At 45.7% G+C, this 19,945-nt stretch overlaps 1 protein-coding gene and 1 pseudogene across 10 annotated transcripts in view; both read left to right on the forward strand.

The window, feature by feature from the left end:
* CELF6 (CUGBP Elav-like family member 6) overlaps nucleotides 1–19,945 on the forward strand; it is a 133,679-nt gene that overhangs the window by 104,310 nt on the left and 9,424 nt on the right. For 3 of the 10 annotated variants that reach the window (XM_043981772.1, XM_043981762.1, XM_043981763.1), the window contains exons 3-12: nucleotides 4,630–4,678; nucleotides 8,123–8,251; nucleotides 8,587–8,666; nucleotides 9,005–9,148; nucleotides 9,450–9,591; nucleotides 10,004–10,153; nucleotides 10,447–10,509; nucleotides 10,937–11,017; nucleotides 11,218–11,361; nucleotides 13,411–13,563. In XM_043981772.1, the coding sequence (XP_043837707.1) occupies nucleotides 4,630–4,678; nucleotides 8,123–8,251; nucleotides 8,587–8,666; nucleotides 9,005–9,148; nucleotides 9,450–9,591; nucleotides 10,004–10,153; nucleotides 10,447–10,509; nucleotides 10,937–11,017; nucleotides 11,218–11,361; nucleotides 13,411–13,538 (1,110 nt within the window). In that variant the 3' untranslated portion in view covers nucleotides 13,539–13,563. The remainder of the gene's footprint in view (nucleotides 1–4,629; nucleotides 4,679–8,122; nucleotides 8,252–8,586; nucleotides 8,667–9,004; nucleotides 9,149–9,449; nucleotides 9,592–10,003; nucleotides 10,154–10,446; nucleotides 10,510–10,936; nucleotides 11,018–11,217; nucleotides 11,362–13,410; nucleotides 13,564–19,945) is intronic. The other 7 variants (XM_043981764.1, XM_043981766.1, XM_043981765.1 and 4 more) reach the window with 7 other exon arrangements.
* Nucleotides 12,894–13,141, forward strand: LOC122740006 (annotated as a pseudogene).

The following is a 19,945-nucleotide window of genomic DNA, read 5'->3' on the forward strand; positions in this document are numbered from 1 at the left end:
TCACACAGCCAGTAAGTGTTAAGTGTCTGAGGCCAGATTTGAACTCAGGTCCTCCTGACTCCAGGGCTAGTGCTCTATCCACTGTGCCATCTAGCTGCCCCAGCAATATTGTTTGACAAAGAACTGTGAATGCCTTAGCTATTCTCAGCAATACAATGATCTAAGACAATCCCAAAGGACTAATGATGAAGCATATCATCCACCTCCAAAGAAAGAACTGATACTGATGGAACACAGACTGGAACATGCTATTTATCACTTTATTTCTTTCATTTTTTCCTTTTTTTTCCTGGTACAAAATGACTGATACGGTAATGTTTTACATAATTGCATATGTATAACTCATATCTGATTGCTTATGGCCTCAGGGAGTGGGGGAAGAGAAGAGAAGAAAGGAAAGAAAGAATTAGAACTTAAAACTTTAAGTAAAAATGTTTATTATTATAGTGGTGGGAAGTTGAGGATGACACCTAGATTACTAGCTTGAGTGACTAGGAAGATAGCCATAACCTTCACAGCAATAGGAAAATTTGGAAAGAGGGAGAGTTTAGAGAGAAAGATAATGAGTTCTGTTGTAGATATGTTGAGTTTAAGATATCTACAGAGCATTCAGTTTCAGATGTCCAGGAGGCAGCTGGGGATGTGAGTCTGTAGGTCGGGAAAAAGGTGAGGGTTGGACAAATAAATCTGAGAATCATTTGCATAGAGATGACAGTTGAATAAATAGAAGTTGATGAGCTCACCATAGGAAAAAAATAGAGGAAAAAGAGAAGGCTTAGAAGAGAGCCTTGGGGAGAGTCATAGTTAATAACAGAGAACTGGATGAAGATCTAGCAAAGGAGATGGAGTCATCAGCCAAGTAAAAAAAGGATCAAGAAAGAGTGGAGTCATAAAAACCTATAGAGAAGAGGAGAAGAGAATGATAAGTTTCAAAGGCTACAGGGAGATCAAGAAGGCTGTTAGATTTAGAGGCAGCAGTTTCAGTTGAATGAAGAGGTTGGAAGCCAGAATGAAAAGAGTTAGGAAGGGAGTGAGAGGAAAGAAAGTGGGAATACAAATTGTGAATTACCTTCTCAAATAGAATAACCCAAAAAGAGAGAAAAGATATAAGATGATAGCTAGCAGGGATGAATGGATTAAGTAAAGAAGGTTTTTTGAGGATGGGGAGACCTAGGTATGTTTGTAGGTTGTTGGGAAGTAGCCAGCAGACCAACATTGAAGATAAGCAAGCAAAATAAAGGGGAAGCTAGAGAAGAAAGGATGGAATTGTATTACTCATCCATGTAAAGGAGGTTTGCCTTGGCAAGGAAAGGCCCACCTCTTGATGTAAGACAGGGGTGAAGGAGATAGTGGCAGAAGGCATCTGGGTAATAATGTGAAATAAGGAGGAGAAGAAAAAGAGGACTTTCCATTAATGGTCTCATTTTTTTCAGTGAAATATGAAGGAAGGTTCTAAACTGAAAAAGTAAGTGGAAAGGGAGCCATGATGGGTTTGAGAAAGGATGAAAAGGTTTGAAAAAGCTGCCGAAGTGAGATGAATGGAGAGTCATTGTTGGGGGAGGGGGATAAAAGTATTACTTTGCAGCAGTGAGAACCCAGTTGAGATTATGTAACAAATTTATAGTGGACTCAACAGAGTTGAAGGCTCCGTCGTCGTCATTTAGCAGTGTGTGAGTAGAAGAGAAGGCAGCAGATGGTCAAAATAATCCAAGAATGAGGCTTAATAGGGCAAGATCTTCAAGAGATTAAAGGGGCAAGGGACCCAAGATTAGAGAATAGTATAAAGTTGAAATTCACCAAGAGGGCAAGATGGAGAAGGAAGGGTCAGTGTAGGAGTGATGTCCTGGGAAAGAACTGAGGGGTTAAGGGATTGGAGGTCATGGGGAGAACAATGAACAGGTTTGGGGGTTGGTTGCAAAGCAGAGAAGGAGGTAAAATGACAGATTGTGATCAGATAAATGAATTTCAGAGTTCCTGAACATAGAAGTGGTGCATCTGTCGGGGATGGCAAGCTCAAAAATTTAATTCTCTGTGTGTAGTTGAAGTGAGGTAGAGAATAACTCATGGAAATGAGTAAGTTGAGGAACTAGGATTTTAGGGTGTTTTTGAGAATATCAATATGTATATTGAATTCCTCTATTATGGAGAGAGAAAGACAGAAAGAGGGAAAGAGAACATTTGTGAGTCAGGCACCTTTTTATTGAGGAAGGAAGGAGAGTAAACTGGAAATTGGTAGACAGCAACGAGAATCTTGAATGGGTAACAAATATCAGTTGAATGAACCTCTAAGAAAAAGAAATTATCAAGCAATGGTGATAGAAAGAAATCCTAGAAGTAGCACTGGGGAACAAGAAGTATTCCAACTCTCCCACCACCACTAGTGGGAGTTTGGGATGGGGGTTTGAGTGAAAATGCAACCAGTGCTGGAAAGGGTGTCCAGGGAAGCTGTTCCATCAGCAGAGAGCCATGACTTAGTGAGTGCAAGAATTTAGGAGTGGGAAAGGGAAAGGTTTCATTTGAAAGCTCATTTGTTATATATGCAGGTATTCCTGAATAGAATTTATAGAAGAAATAGCTAAGCTATTAATTGTTTTTGTCAGAGTATATTTTAGTATAGCTTCAAATTTATGTTCAGTGTTTGACAGAGGAGGCAGCTAGGTAGTGCAGTGGATAAAGCACTGGCCCTGGATTCATGAGGACCTGAGTTCAAATCTGACCTCAAACACTTTGACACTTACTAGCTGTGAGACCCTGGGCAAGTCACTTAATCCTCATTGCCCCAACCAAAAAATAAATCTCAAATGTTTGATATAAACTTCAATTTATAATAAAAATTATATAAAGAAAAAAGTGACCTTTCTCTAAGAGTCATCTGCTTCCTTCAGATTTTCATTCTATTTCTTAGACTGAGGACATTTAATAGCTTACCTTTAGTAGAAGGATAATGTCCAGGGGGCGGCTAGGTGGCACAGTGGATAAAGCACCGGCTCTGAAGTCAGGAGTACCTGAGTTCAAATCCGGCCTCAGATACTTACTAGCTGTGTGACCCTGGGCAAGTCACTTAACCCCCATTGCCCCGCAAAAAAAAAAAAAAAAAAAAAGAAGAATGTCCAAAATAAAAATATGTACAAAGAAGTATGCTGTACAAAGCAAGTCCCATTGTGCTCTGGTCATATATGAATGCTAGATTCAGTTCTAAGAGGGGTGTGGACAAGTTGTGTTATCTAAAGGAAGCTGCCCAGGATGGTGAAGGAACTCAGAATCATGCTACATGAGAATTCATTGCTGTAACTGGTGATATTTCATCTGGAGAACAGAATACAATCTCTGTCTTCAAATATCAGAAAGGTCAGGGTTCAGTTAGATGTATTCTGCTTGGCAGAGAAGAGCAGAACTGGATGAAAACTTAAGGGAAGCAGATGTTGATTCACTATAAGGAAGAGCTTCCTAATAATTAAAGTTTTCCAATCATTTAGTGGATTGCCTTGAAAGATAATGAGTTCCCCATTGCTGGAAGGATTCAAGCCAACTGGACCTCTGAGATCCTTTCAAAGTCTCTCACATGCCTCTGCAATGTGAAAGTTGTCCTCCTGGAGCTGTCCTTGAGCATCCCCAAATCCTCATCATTTTGTCTCTCAGTTGTCCCAGTTCATCTGTCCTCTCAGAAAGAACACAACCTGGCTCTTCTCTCTGAGGACCAAGAGCTCTTTGTACTACATGCAAACATATTAAGTCTGTCTCAGGGGCAGACAGCTTCTGCCGTCTGTCTGTGGATTAAAGGAATGATCACAATGAGACTGTCACAGTTCAGAAACTCAATTTCATTAGTTCACCCAAAAGCCACGAGATGCTAAAGAATTGATTTGTGCTAGACAAGTTCAGCGTAAACAGATTTGTAAGCCAGAAAGCCAATTTATTAATTTATAATGGGGAGAGTACCTTTCCAGTGGCCAAAATCCTCGTGTTTATGGTCCAGAACACCATCTTTCCTGGATCAAAGTACTGGGGAAGCAGACCCATTGATCAGAATTTGGATTCAAGCCCTGGCTCTCACCTTAACCCATAAGAGAGTCCCTTCATTCAGTCATTCTATGAGCATTAAGTGCCCACTTTGTGCCAGGCAATGGGAATACATTGACAAAACACAGTACTTGCCCTTAAGGATCTATGGGAGGGAAACATCCTATACACAAATAAGTCAGATAAGGAAATACAAAATATATATACAAAATAATTTCAGAGATGGGGGCTCTAAAAATGGAGAGAGAGGTATGAGGGGGGTGGAGAAAGGGAAGAAATTGAGAAAGGCCTCTAGTGGGAGGGAGCCCTTGAGACTGGGCAGGGTGGTGAAGGGCTTTAAATACCAAAGGAATCAGAATTTTCTCCTAAAGACAATAGGAATCCACTGAAATTATTCAGGCCAGGGTTTTATCGAGCCCCGAAGGATCCAAGCCAGACAAGCTCCAGGGATACTAAGGATCCTGGGGATTGGGAGCACTAGAATCCCTCATGCATCAGCAGCTAGAGGCGCTAGGCTCAGCTAAGGGTTCCCGGAAGCTAGGGCTTCTTCCCTAACTGTGGGTTCAGGGCTCCTTCCCTAACTGTATGTGCTCATCTTTTGTTTTTCAGATGAACCGCCCTATCCAGGTGAAGCCTGCTGACAGTGAAGGCCGAGGAGGTAGCTCGTTGCCCTTTCCCATACCCTGGGATTGGGGGTGGGGGGGGGGGGGTGGGGGTGGGAAATAGGGGAAAGAAGAACCTTCCCTCCAACCGCCAGACCAGGATCTGTGTGCCCAGTGAAAGGTAGAACTTCTAGGGTTGGGACTTGTTGACTTCCACTAGGATGTCCCTGAGGTCAGGAATGGGGTGAAGAAAGGCACCCCAGAAAAGTATAGGCATCACCTCACAACGTGAGAGTGCCTTAAGTCTGAGCCTTGACTCTCCAACTAGGGTGGCCCCTGAATTTCTGTGGACTTAGCTGTCTCAGCCATTCAGGCTTCCCAGGTGTCTGTGCTCCACACCAATTGTACGCAGCCTCTGGGAAGAGAGAGAGAGAAGGGTGAAGGATGGATGCTGCTCCCCAGAGCAAGGCCAGGCTCTATAGGTGCTGTTCAAGGTAGCAGGGAATTACAACAGTCCTCTCAACACCCAACCAGGAAGGGATTTCCTGCAGCATTTCATTGATTCTGGCTCAGCTTGCTCCCTCCGGGTTGCTTGATATACTATCCTCAGGTCCTTCGTCTGTAACTTGTGGGGAGAGGGAAGGAAATCAGGGAGACTATTCGTCCTTTCAGTTTCCTTCAGGCTCTATGATCCTTTGAGCCATCTTGAAAGGTAGTGTGGGGAGAATAGAGGGCAGCTGGTGGCACTGTGGATAGAGCAGTGCTCTTGAATTCAAATCCTTCTTCAGACACGTATTAACTGTGTGACCTTGGGCAAGTCAGTTAACCCCCATTGCCTTTTTAAAAGGTGGGGGAGCACAGTGGATAAAGCACTGGCCCTGGATTCATGAGGACCTGAGTTCAAATCCAGCCTCAGACACTTGACACTTACTAGCTATGTGACCCTGGGCAAATCACTTAACCCTCATTGTTCCGCAAAAAAATGAAATAAAATGAAATAAAAATATAGAATTTTTTTTTAAAGTCAGTGTGGGAGAGTAGAAGACAGCCTTAGAGGCAAGAAGACATGAATTCTAGTCCTGCCTCTAACACTCACTAGTGGTATGACCCTGAACAAGTTGTTTAACTTCTCAATATCTTGGGGAACTCTTTAAGATAGGGGTTCTTTATTTGTGTGTGTGTGTGTGTGCCTGCATGCGCCATGGACTTCTTGAGCAATCTGGTGAAATCTTTTCAGAATATTGTTTTTAAATAATTAAAAGAAATGCTAGATTTTAATTAAAGGTTAGTAAAAAAAAAAGAAAGAAAGAAAGATCTAATCTGTTTCCCATCCAAGTCCATGGAATCCCTGGAATCTGTCGGGGTCCATGGACCCCAGGTTAAGGACCCCTGCTCTAAGACAATAAGATAGAGTCCTCTTATTGGAGTGCTTTGGAAGGAATTTCCTCATTGAAAGTTTCCTTTATGAATTAAATCACAAGTCAGTACTCCCCTCTTTAAAAAATAATAATAATAATTCCTCCAGATGAGAAGAGCAAGTATTTGGAGGGAGACACATGTGTCACTGAGATTGATTTCCCAGAAAATGATAGGAACAGTGGTTATCTACATCCCTCATTCTTCCCCTGCCTGGTTTGAGTCAATAGGTATTGCTGGTCAACACTGCTTTGATGAACAATGTGGTCTTTGCACCCTCCCCCACCAACTCATCCTGTCTCTCCTCACCCTACCCTAAATAAATTACCTCTGAAGTGGAGATATGCTCACCCCACTCTGGGGACTTTGAACTTGAGCACTGACTGCTGGGAAAACCCACCAAGCATTGAACCCCACAAGCCCTGGTTAGATGCTACACTTTCTCCAAGTCCCGAGTCTGGGAGGGAACTTGAGGAATAAAGTGGGGTGGCAGAGGATGGTGGTTTAAGTGAGACCAAAGAGGGGGCATGATCAGACCTGTATGATGTCAGATGGAAGGCCTCCAACTGTGAGAAAATCCATCCCCAGAGCTTTCCTCCCAATAGTCCCTTCCCATCCCACAGTTCCTCCCAATAGTCTCCTGATCAAGAGAATAGGAATACTGGGCAGAAAACATCTGTGTCCTGCTCCTAGACCCCTGTGTAGGTGGGAAGGTTCTCAAGCTCTAAAAGACCCTTGACCTTTACAGTCTTTTACCCTTGACCTTTACAATCTGGATCAAGGTCCACTCTTATGTGCTGGAATACCCTCTTTTCTCCCTTGGACCCCAGGACCTAGGATCCCTGCCTTCTATTTCCACAGGCTGGGAAATCACTATCAGCCACCAGTTCTCCCTCTTAGCCTTAGAATCTTCAGCCCTTTGAGGTATCTGGAGGGTTTTGTTGTGAACAATGACTGTGAACAAAAAACTTGGTTTCGAGGCAGCCAAGCAGGTGGGAGAAAGACAGGGCCATCGAAGCATCCAAAAAGTCTCAACAAAAACCTGGTAGGAGAGTCAAAGGGAATCCCAGATGAGCTGACTCCTAACCTCATCTAGACCTCAGGAGCCTCAGGTTCTACCCCTACGTCCTCCTGGGACTCAGAAGAACCAATGTCACCCATCCCACCATACCATCTTACATTGCCCTTTCTCTCCTCAATGACCTTCCTCCTTTATAAATGAACGTTACTCATGGCACTTCCTCCCTTCACCCCCTCCACACTCTACCTTGTCTGGAAACTGGCCTGTGCTGGGGGGGTGACCAAGAGGATTGTGGCATTTAATAAAAGGTAGGGGTCACCCCAGGGTTTGGGCGGCTTTAAGGATGTTATAAGGGTGGATTCAAAGCCCCCAACACGCTAGAAGAGGAAGTTACTTCCATCCCAGGCATAGGGAAGGACAAGTGGAGGCTCAGAATCGAGGAAAGAAAGGTCTCAGGAACTTAATTGAGCAGACACATGCTGTACATGGTTCTAGGCCCTAGGAAGGATGCAAAGTTTAGAGAAGACAGTGTCTGCTCTCATAAAACTTACTCTGCTAGTGTAAGATAGGATCAGTGTTAAGTATGGGGAACTTGGTGTTAGGGTGTCAATGATGGAAATGGAGGTTCATTGTTAGGGATAGGGTTCAACTGAGGAACATGGAAAAACTCAAGAAGAGTTTAGTCTCGGTCACGGGGACAGGAGCTCAGTGGAAGGGGCTCATTGAGGGGAATGAAATCTCTGTGTTAGCAACAGAAACTCAGAAAGGAAGAGAATAGTGCTAAGAGTCAGAGATGGGAGTTCAATGAGGGGCATGGTAGGTCAGTGACTGGGAGAAGGGCTCAGAGTCGGTATAAAGGGTTCAGTCATTCAGGCCCTGCTTCATAGGCTGCATGGGAAGAGGTTGAGCTGCAAGACTAGGAGGGGACCTTCATTGGCCCCTGGGTCCCTGGAGGAGTAAGAGAATTGGGGAATTCAAACTTCATAGCCAGGCCTAGGGTTCATGAGAAAGGCTAGGTAGGTGGGACTCAGCCCTAGGGTCACCACATGGGGCTTGCCTTCAGAAGACAGGAAGCTCTTCGTGGGGATGCTGGGGAAGCAGCAGAGCGAGGAGGCTGTCCGGCGGCTGTTTGAGCCTTTTGGCCAGATTGAGGAGTGTTCCATCCTCCGGGGCCCTGATGGAACTAGCAAAGGTGTGGGCCCATTACTCTGTGCTGATCCCAACCTTGACCCTATGACCTTCCTAATCCTGAAACCCCATCCTAATCCCATGGTCCCATGATCCCAACCTAACCCCATCCTGAACCTCATGACCTCTACCTCACTGTACCACTACACAGCCCCTTGGCCCCAAGACTGACCCATTAGACTGGGTCTGGATCCTGTGATCTAAACTGACCCTATAATCCCAACCCTGACCCAACAACACCCCAGTTTTCAACCTGAAAAAACATGTGATGAGGATCTAACCCCAGAACATTATCTGTGTCCCACAATTTGACTTAACCTCAACTTTATCTTGCTTCAGGCTGTGCTTTTGTGAAATTCGGGAGCCACGCAGAGGCCCAGGCTGCCATCAACAGCCTGCATGGCAGCCAGACTATGCCGGTGAGGAGAAGCCCTAGGGGACCAAGGTTGGAGAGGGATTGCACAGAGAGCCTACCCCACATGTTGGTGACAAAGAGGCTGGGTTGAGATGGGATCCATTCTTTACCCCCCATTCACATCTACCATGATCTTGTTTGGTGAACTTCTATCCCAAATTATGGATCCTCTCTCACTTCCTTCTGCCTCAGTTTCCCCCCTGCAAGGATAAACATGGTTACAAACTTGGGAAGTAGTAGAATAGCAAGAGGAGAGGCAGGAGTTCAAAGCATGCATGTTCTCCAAAGGGGAAAGACATCCTGGGGTTATACAATCCTTCCCTCTATCCCCCTCTGCTTCAGGGAGCCTCCTCCAGCCTCGTTGTGAAGTTTGCTGACACAGACAAGGAGCGGACACTAAGGAGGATGCACCAGATGGCCGGGCAGCTGGGCATCTTTCACCCAATGACTGTACAGTTTGGAGCCTGTGGAGTGTACACACAAGCGGTAGGAGATGCCTCCTCTTTGGGATCCCTCATATACCCCTTCCCTCTTGTGCATCAGAGATAGCATTTTCCCTGAGTGGTGCCTTTGACTGCATTAACTCCAACAGGAATCAGGCACGAAACCCTAGAAAGAACATTGGCCACCTGGGAGTACATGGGGTCCATTGGCCATCCTTCATCTTACATCCCATTCTCCTTCAATCAATGTGACCCATCCTTTCTCCTTTCCACCTTTTCTTCTCCCATCCTGCCTCTTCTCTGCCCTCTCTCCTACCCTGCAATTTCTTCTTTCCATCTTTAAGATAATGCAGCAGCAGGCAGCTCTGATGGCAGCTCAAGGAACGTGCCTCAACCCCATGGCAGCCATTGCCGCCGCCCAGATGCAGCAGATGGCTGCCTTCAATGTCAGCGGCCTCGTCGCCACGCCTGTGACACCCTCATCAGGTACTGGCCGCTTCTCCCCTGCTGCTCCCCTACTTCCTCTGGGGCAGAAGGATGTCTGGGAGGTGGGGGAAATGGGTGGAAAAGGAATGGTGATTCTAAGTCAGCATTTCCCCCCACCCCTGCCAGAATTAGTCAGGCCCTTCTTAAAGACCAGGTTGTGAGGCTAGGTGTCAAGGGTCTCGAGTCATGGCTGCTTCCTTCCCTCCCACCCTCTCATCCTGGGCAAAGGTCCCACAGGGAACCTCCTCCCTGATAGGCCCCCCTACCAAAGAGGAAGTATAGCTAGCCCTGCTCTTTTCCTCTGAGACTGGTATTGACCTATACTTAAAGGGAAAAGGGTGCTGCTAGTGCTAGTCACTGCCCACTAAATCCAGGTTGAAAGACCTGACGTCAGCTTCCCTATGGCCCCTAGGTACGAGCACACCGCCAGGCATCAGCAGCGGCACTATCCCCAGCATTGCTGCTCCCATTGGGGTGAATGGATTCAGTCCCCTCACCCCCCAGACCAATGGGCAGCCAACCTCGGACACCCTCTACACCAACGGTCTCCACCCCTACCCAGGTGGGCGCCCTCCTCCCCTTGCCCTCCTCACCAACCAGCCCCAGGCATGGAAACACCAGACCCCCAAAGACCTAAATCCCATGATGAGGGAGGAGCTTCCTCTGTCCTATGAGAGAGGGAGTTCTCCCATCTACTGTCATCTACCATCCTGAGGAAAACCTGTCTCCTCCTTCACACTCATTGTTTCTCTCTGTTTCCTTCTGTGTTCGTCTTTCCTTCTTCTCTTCCTCCGTCACCCTGTGTTTCTATCTTCCTCGCCACCTCTTTCTGTCTCTGTTTCTGTCTCTCACCAGCTCAGAGCCCCAGTGTGGCAGACCCCCTCCAGCAGGCCTACGCAGGGATGCAGCACTATGCAGGTCTTGCATCAGACTTCTCATGGTCTTTTCTCTTGTTCCCTCTTTCCCACCTACTTCCTCTAGGCTGGGTGGGGGAGGAGGAGAAGGGCAGTAGAAGGGATTGACCAGAGGAGCTTTTGCAGAGCTTGTGGTCTCCTCGGGTCTGATACGGGAGCTATGTAGCGCAAGCTCCCAGTTAGCGGGAGGATAAATAGTTTCCCTCCTTGGGGAGTCCCCAGTCTTATTGTAGACATATCATACTCACCCTTTGGGAGTACTCGATTTTATGGGAGAGACAATTCTACATATAGACAGAACTTATAGATAGAAACACAGAAATGACCTGTGTGTGCTAAGAGCCCTGAGAAAAAGAGTGGGAATGAGACCTGATTGGGATGTCATTGGGGAAAGAGCTCCCCATCTCCAACTTTCTTTCTTCTATTTCCAGCAGCATACCCAGCCGCCTATGCCCCTGTGAACACAGCCTTCCCTCCACAGCCCCCGATCCTGCCTCAGCAGCAGAGAGAAGGTAAAAAGGGGCGGTGCCGGGGTTGGGGAGATCATCCTGAACAAGTGACCTCAGTGTCACCACTACCCTTAGGCTAGTAGAGTGGGGGTCTGGCTCCTCATTCTTCCTCATCCCACCCCTGTCAGGGACAGGGGAACCGAAGCCTCGAGGGCCCCCAAGAGTGGTCCTCTCACTAATCTGCCTTTTCCATCTGTGACTAGGCCCCGAAGGCTGTAACCTCTTCATCTATCACCTGCCCCAAGAGTTCGGAGATGCCGAGCTCATGCAGATGTTCCTGCCTTTCGGCACTGTCATCTCTGCCAAAGTCTTTGTAGACCGTGCCACGAACCAGAGCAAATGCTTTGGTGAGTTTCCCATTGGAAGGCTCCAGTTCCCTGGCCTTGATACTTGATCCTTTGAGTCTGTGACCCTGGTGATCTGCAGCTCTGAACCTGTCAGCCCTGACACCTTCACTTTGAGCCTATAGCATCCAGTCCCCTAAACTCTATGACATCTGACATCCCATCTCTGAACCAAAGTCCAAACCCTGTGACCACGACACACACCAGTCCTAAGACAATATTTGATCCTTCATCCGGAGACTGTAACCCTTCAAATAGATTTTTTAAATGTATAATCTGAGTAACTTTCTAACAATTTGAGCCACCCCAAAATGGGATAGACTGCCTCCAAACACAATAGTCTTCAAGCAGAAATTGGACAGTCACTTGTCAGGGATATTATGTTTTAGGGAGAAATCCTATTCAGGTATGGCTTTAATAAGATGAATTCTTAGTCTCTGGCCAACTTTGAGATTCTATGACACTATGTCAAGATTAAGAACTCAGATTAATTAGGGGAAGGGGAAGGGGAAGGGGAAGGGGAAGGGGAAAGGGAAGGGGAAGCTTTGTGATCTTCAATTCACCAGAAGAGGTATAGATCCAGAACTGGCACACTAGAAGTTCTCAGTTGTCAGAGATCCTAAGCAAGGGTCTTGAACCCTGGAGGTTAAGACAATAGTAAAGGATTTCAAAATATCTGTGATCAGGATAGACCATGGTTCAGCTGAAGCAAGATACTAACATCTATGATCTAAGATGGAGCCTGATACCAAGGCAAGGATGGCATATACTCTCCAACTCCTTTTATACATTAACCTGAATGTGGCTGGCCCTGGATTGCAATGGCCCACAAGCGGCCCTGAAGGCATTTGGGAAGTAGAAGCTGTGTGGCTACAATTGTACTCTAATAGCAACTAAGGAAGGGTTAGAAGAACTGAGGCTGTTGTGTTCTTCCTGCAGATAGAGAAGGAAGAATGGGAGAAAAGCTAAGGAGGAAGAGGAAAAAAGGTTCAGGATGGGACTGGGCAGATCAATGTGGGATGGAAAATGAGGAAAAATCAGACCCAAAGCTCCCTCCCTGGGAGCCATTGCTGGGATGAAGTCTTCTTTGGTATAAGATTCATTTGCATCCCAGTCAAACAATGAACCAGTTCAGGCAAAGGCATTACTGAATCAAGACCTCAAGACTTTCAGGACAGGGTAAACCTGGCTCTACATACACACACACATACACACACACACACACACACACACACACACACACACACACTTCCCCTCTTCTCTCTGAAGAACTACTTTCATGAAACTTGGGCAGTCGGTACCTATACTGAAGTATGATTGGGGAAAGGATGAGTGGAAGGAGTTGATAGCTGATTTAGAAACATCTATGAGATTTTTAAAATGAATGTTAAAAATTGTTTTTATATGTAATTGGAAAAATATTTTTAAAAAAGAAACATCTACAAACGGGGGCAGGTCAGGCAGATATGCATGTGCCTTGGCTTCTACTCCCACAAATCCCAGCTGCCCCTGTGGTGACAGGGAAAGTGGCCAACATGGCGGACAGACTAGGCCAGTTTCTGAAAGAGTCCTGGACCAAGGAGCCAGTGCTGACAATATCCTTTGCCATCTGCACCATGGCTCTGCTCTTACCTCCCTTAAGCCCCTATACCAAGCACACAGGCATGATCAACCAAACTACACCTTACAACTACCCTGTTCCTGTTCAAGATGATGGCATGACATGCCCAGCCACTTTCAGGATCCTCAGGGTCCTTCCCTCCAGTGGTTGAAGAATCTGTGAATCCTCCATCTGTTTTCCCCTTTCCCCCCAAATATTCCTTGTCTCAAAAGAGAGAGAGAGAGACATCTATGAGCTTGTAAGGCTAAGGACCCTAGAAAAAGGAGACATGAGATTATGAACTATGGAATTTTGTGGGAGGGCAAAGAGAAGCCATGGTAGGCTTAGGAGAGTTATGGGACAATAGCAGGGGGTTTTGTTGTGGAGTGAAGCTGGGGACACAGAGGGTTAGAGGTGTCAAAAAGATGATAATCTGCCTCCCCACCTCTCAGGGTTCGTTAGCTTCGACAATCCAGCCAGCGCGCAAACGGCCATCCAGGCCATGAATGGCTTTCAGATTGGCATGAAGCGGCTCAAGGTTCAGCTGAAGCGGCCAAAGGATGCCAATCGGCCCTACTGACCCAGCCCTGATTGACTACAGACAGGTGAGATGGGCACAGTCAGGGTCAGGGGATGCTCCCTAAACACTTGGTGTCTAAAGCAACCCTCACTGCAGGTCAAACAGTGTCCTGGCCTGTGCTGCCTTCTCAGCTAGCTCACTCCCCTCCTCTGGACCAGGGTCCCCAAGTCAGAAACGTTTCTCAGAGAATGTCAGTTTAGGCTAATGGGGACTAAGTGGGGAACTTATTGGTGCCTAACAAAGTCAGGAGGAGGGGGGAAAGTCTCCTCACAAGGATGAGACCCTTTCCCTAGAGAACCTGTCTTTGAGTTCCTGAAATACTAAGCTATCTTCCCAACCCCTTAACAAAGCCTCCCTGGCATACCTTGGACTAGAGTCATCACCACCCTAGGTCAGCAGAGTCCCTTGTCTTCCCCAGCCACACTAGCCATATGTTTTGACACAGTCCAGTGTTTGGGTAGGGTCTGGAGTCTTATAGGAAAGGGAACCCAATGGTGGAGGTTGTAGTCAGTTGAGTCCCAGACAGGGAATGATAAGGAACAATAGGGTTAATGTACAAAGGATCTCTGCCCTTCTCAGTAAGGCCCAGACCATCTCTCCTGCTAGAGGTGAGCTCTAGATTTTGTTAAATTGACACAAGTGTTCTGAGAACATTCCTCAATCCAGTCTCTCCTGCCTCTTCTGTACTGGGAGGTCCACAGATGGAAAGGCCAATTTTGAGGGCTACCGTGGGTGGGAGTTTCTGGTTTTTAAAAAAAAGTTAGATTGAACGTCCTCCATCTGGGAAGAGACCATCAAACCAACTCCTTTTCTCTTTATGTTTTGTTTTTCCAACCCAACCACCACCCACCAGACCAGATGGCCCCACAGTGGCTTTCTAGCTGTTATGGGAGACCCCAAAATACCCTATCCCTTCCCAAATAACCTGAAACTGTAAGTCACTTAAGCATGGTGTCATCTGTCCACTGATGACGTCATGTGGCCAGTTGTGAGGTCGTTGCATGATGTGCCTTTGAGTCCTCAATCTTGTGCTCTCAGCTCTCTACCCCTCCCCCATCTCTTAGTGGTCTTTCTTTTTGGGGGATTGTGGAGTGCTGTACTTAGTGCCCATGGTGCAGAGTTATTGGAGTGCTGGTTAGTCTGTCTTAATTAGTTGTGACTTTGACCTTTAAGTCCTCTTTTTTTCCTCCCCTCTTCCTCCTCTTCAATTCCAACCTTCCTTCTTTTCTTTCCACCTTCTCTTCCTCCATTTCTTCATCCTCTTCCCTATATCTTCTCTTATATTTTCTCCTCTTATCCTTTCTCCTCATCTCTCCCCTTCTCTACTTTTATCTGTCATCTTTCCCTTCCTCTTCCTCTCCCACTTCTTCCCACTCTTCCCCTCTCTTCTCTTCCTCTTTCCCAATCTACCACTCTTTCTCGTGTTGTAATGTGACCATGTATGCCTGCATTCGATGTCCTGTGTGATAAGGATGGTTTATAGTATATTGTGGTCTTTGGGATGTTCTGCTGTTGATTCCACTTGGAGCCCTTTTAATGGGATTAAGCTAAACTTTGGTTTCCCTCAGGAACCCTGGGAAAGTCCCTGTATCTCCAGCTGTAGGTCATTCTCGGAGTACCAAAGATTGGCTAGATTCCAAGGTGGCCCAAGACACTGGGTTTGCCCCAGCCCAGCTTTCCCACCATCTTTCTGCAAACTTATTTCTCTAAAGTGTCTAAGCAATGGAGGAAAATCAGAAATATATTAAACCTCTTCATAGCCTCAAAGCTCTGACTCATGGAGAGGAGTGGGAGTTTAGTAAGCTTTCTAAGAGGCAGAAATAAAGCACTTTGATTAAGAAAATAAGAACAGAGGGTACATTTCAACCCATTAGAAGCAGATCCTTTAATGGGCCTCTTGAGCCACCTCACTCCTAGGCAGCACCCCACAATAGGGCTTCTCTGCCCGAAAGGTCTTTACTTAGAAAGTCACTATTTGCTGCCTTATCCATCCAAGAAGATAAGACAGCACCTTCTATTCAAACTATCTCTTTATCCAAAGGCAAAGTTCACTGAGCCAAATAAACAAGATCTTCTTAAGCCTGGGAAACCCAGCCTCAATCAGGTCTTTGCTGGGATCAGACCATTCTCACCTGTATCCTTGACAGAAACCAGGTTCTGAAAAGGGTCTTATGTCAGCACCATCTGCAGCTCATAGGAAGGTGCTTGTGACCAGTGGGTGTGATCAAAGTAGGCGCACTGTGGGGGAAGCGCTGAGTTAAACCAAGTATCATCTTTACCTGGTCCTCAATCATGCCCTGCTTTGTCTTTCTTCCCTTAGAAATGGTTTTTACTTGAACCTCTGGCTTTAGATGCCCCCTCAGTTACTGTGCCTTGAGCTGTTTTCCTCTCACCTGGATGGAATTTTGCAACCTTGCGCACCAGGCTTGGCTTTATGCTATTTCTTTAAGTACTACCCTGCTTAATGCTGCTCACCTGTTAGCGGTCAAGTGTTCCCTTCTCTTCCAATAAGCAAACCACTTTGGTGCTTCCTGGGTCTCTGGCATTTGCCTATCATTCCTTGCTAGATTGGGAGCTAGCATTGACTTCAGGCTCCAGTCCCCATTTAGTAGGCTTGGCCACACTTTCCCTAACACCCTACCTCAGCCTGGCACAGGCCAGGACATTCTTGACTTCTTCCACTGTTTTGTTTTGGGGCGGGCAATGGGGGTTAAGTGACTTGCTCAGGGTCACACAGCTAGTAAGTGTCAAGTGTCAGAGGCCAGATTTGAACTCAGGTACTCCTGAATCCAGGACTGGTGCTTTATCCACTGTGCCACCTAGCTGCCCCTCCTTCACTGTTAGTTATTCCAAGCAATGAAGCATCCAGAGGGGATACATGCTGACTTTGTAGCAAAATCTGTTCACAAACCCCAACTGCTACCTTCCCAGAGCAGCTCCAAGGAGAATCCCAGGCCCTGGTGTATGCCACACTCCTGAAAACAGGTAGAAATTGGGTCACCTTCAGTTAACAGCGTTTCTACCAGAAAAGTTCTCTGGCCAGCTTGTGGAGTTCCTCAGCTTTCTCACTAAGATGGCAGTGTTAACATTGCATTGAAAGCATGAAATCTCATTTGTTGGTTTCTGCTGACTACTGGGAACTACTCTAATCTCTCCTGAAACTAGCTCCCATTCTCCTCCTAGATTTTGTCCAGAAGCTCTTTTTAGATTGTTTTCATGGCCTGCTACAAGGAGAAGCTAGCAATCATCAGATCCCAGTGGTAGAGAACTCCAGCATCTGCAGGGTACTTAGGCTGAGGACTTAATGTTCTTTGAAATGAACGAGCGTCAGTAACCACTGTTTGGAGAGGCAGGATGATGCCGTTTGAGACAAACCAGTCCATAGAGAAGTAGCCTTATAACCTCCTGATGGGCATCCACCAATATGCCTGAATCAAGACTCAGTTCTGCTTCCAGCTCAGCCTGCTGTAAAGTCGAATCCCCCACTGACAATCACTATTCCTGCTTACTAACCCATGCAACATAGGAGAAGGCGGTCACAATTCATTCCAAACAAACGGACCTGAATCAAAACTGAGGCTGTTCCTGTACCATGGACTTCCTAGACATTGCTCAGCCTGTTTACCCACCTAGAGGTACCAAAAGTGGTGAAAAATGTCTAAGTCTACTCTAGAGAGAGTAGACCCTCTGATGGACCCTTGGCCTTATCATGCAGTTTCTCCATCAGTCTACTTTTTCCCTACCCTTGGTGCTAGCACTTCTGCTCTTACAAACTCAAGCACCTCTGAGACTTTCTGTGGCCCACATCGCCACCCTTCCTTACTCCCTTTGACAGACATCCCCAGAACACCAGCAGCATATCTTCCTTCCACCCTACCTGGTTTTCAGAGATAAAAATGATAGACTGTCATTCTAGTCCTGACCAATTAAGCACAAAACTAACCCCTTATTGGGCAAGAAACAATACAAAAGTCTTTACCTAGTCTCTTGTTATATTGGAGATCGAGTGACTGAAGCAATACAATTCTAACCACTGGTTGGAGTTCCAATCAAGTTTAACTTACCTACTGAAAAGGACATAGTTCAAGGCAGGACTGAGTTTTCACTAGTCATTAGCCCCCAGTATGAAATTCCACTCCTAGTACAACGATTTTCAAGACACCTTTAATATAGTTGAGGTAGACGTGTGCTCTTACCAATCATTTGGCCACACCGTTAAGAGGATCCTAGGTGTCCCTCTTCCAGTGTTGTAGCTATACTCCGACAGGGCAAAAGACCTAGATTCTCTAAAGAGTCCTAGATACATACATAATTGTTTAGCTTGTCCTTAGCCTCTCCTCAGGTCCTCCTATTATCCATTCAGAAAAAGAGCTGTGAATTTATCCTTTTGTCATAATGGTTTGAAATTATTCTCCCCTGCCTCTGATTCCTGACCTCCTGGATCAAATAACCCATACTTGCCCTGTTCACCAAGCTGGATTTTCAGGGGACTTACAAACCTGATAAGAATCAATGGGGCAATGAGTGGAAAAAAGCCTTGCAGATATTGTCAATGTCCGATGTACTGTCTATCAAACCATTTGGATTGTTGAATGCCACCCATATTTTTAAAACAATATACAAATTTTATTTTTTCACAACTTGATGGGATACACAATAATAGTTTACTTGACAATCCAGTTAACTGATGCACAATTCCCTTGAGCACCTATGCCAAGACTGATTATTTGTTAAGCAAGAGGAGAATGCCGATACAAAAAAAAGCAGAGCTAGGATTCCTGAAGCCTCTTACAGGCAGTCTGGGGTCAAAGATGGACCTGTGCCAGGGGGATGATGTTATGCAGTGGGGGAGGGACTGTTGCTACTATCAAGGATCTTTCTCTATTCTGATACTCCATAAGGTATTGCTTCACACATGGGCACATACTTTGTGATATAGCACCCACCCTTGATGGACCTACTAAGATATCCAAAGGCATTCTATTGGATATCTGAGGTTGAGGTTGCTTTTGCTAAGCTCAAGAATAAATTAATTCTTTTCCTAATTGACATAGAACCATGCTGGTCTTTCATGGTAGAGCTCAACATTTTCAAAGTCATGATTAGAACTATCTTCTAGATTACCAACAGGTCCCAGGCCCAGCTGCCAATCATCCTTCAAGCCGGTCTTACCCTAACACCTGAAGTGAGAATCTCTTTCCAAAAGACCTTTGTACCTCCATTCCCAGTTGTACCCCTCCTCCTAGCAAGTGACTCATTCAAAGGTGATCTGCCTATCTAACAAAAGCTTGATTATTTATTCAATGGGTTGCCTATAACCATGTAGGTGGAACTCAGGTCTTCTATAGGCCACAGGTTCAAAGTAATGTCAGCTGCTACATGAGATCATTGTGAAAATTACCTCTGTGAAAAAATGATCAGGGTTCCATCAGCCATTCTCATCAGCCCTGTGGCTCTATGAACTGCAATAAATTAGACACTGTGAGTAATTTACCATTGTCTCAAGAAAATGATGCTCTATGAGTAATCATTGACAAGTTGAAAAAGTTGGACTACTTCATATCTTGGATCAGTCTATTCTCAACCTCTAAGGCCACTCTCTCCCATTACTCTAAAAGGTATCTCTCTACTCATTGCCTCTCCCTATGTCTCTTAGTTTAAGTTAGTACATGTGAAATAACAAATAACTCCTTGGAGCACCAGCTGATATGCTACATTCACTAATCATCAGGTTGGAATTATTGTCCACACTAGAATTTCACTACAACAGTTCACTCTGTTCATCAACCCACAAAACATCTTTCCATTCATATGATGGTTTTTAATTCCCCACTCCCCTACACATTGTACTTCCCCACTTCCTGTAGACTTTACAGTTGATGAGTGCCTGAGAGATTTGGAAACCACCAAAACTGAACTAAAAAATACCCTGTTGTGGGGCAGCTAGATGGTGCAGTGGATAAACCACTGGCCCTGGATTCAGGAGTATCTGCGTTCAAATCCAGCCTCAGACACTTAACACTTACTAGCTGTGTGACCCTGGGCAAGTCACTTAACCCCAATTGCCTCACTAAAAAAAAAAAAAAGGTCATTCATTAGAACCCCTACATAATCCCTTCTTCAAAATCTACAATAGGGGCAGTTAGGTGGCACAGTGGATAAAGCACGGGCCCTGGATTCAGGAGGACCTGAGTTCAAATCTGGCCTTTGACACTTACTAGCTAAGTGACCCTGGGCAAGTCACTTAACCCTCACTGACCCACCAAAAAAAAAATCCATAATGACTTGTAATGATAGGGAACTAACTTCCTCCTCAGGTCATCTATGCTATGTCTAGAAAGATCTAAGTATAAAGTTTTTCCTCATACAAAGCCCAAATTGACTTCTCTTCAACTTCCACCTCTTAG

Source organism: Dromiciops gliroides, chromosome 2, assembly GCF_019393635.1.
Source record: "Dromiciops gliroides isolate mDroGli1 chromosome 2, mDroGli1.pri, whole genome shotgun sequence".
NCBI lineage: Eukaryota > Metazoa > Chordata > Mammalia > Microbiotheria > Microbiotheriidae > Dromiciops > Dromiciops gliroides.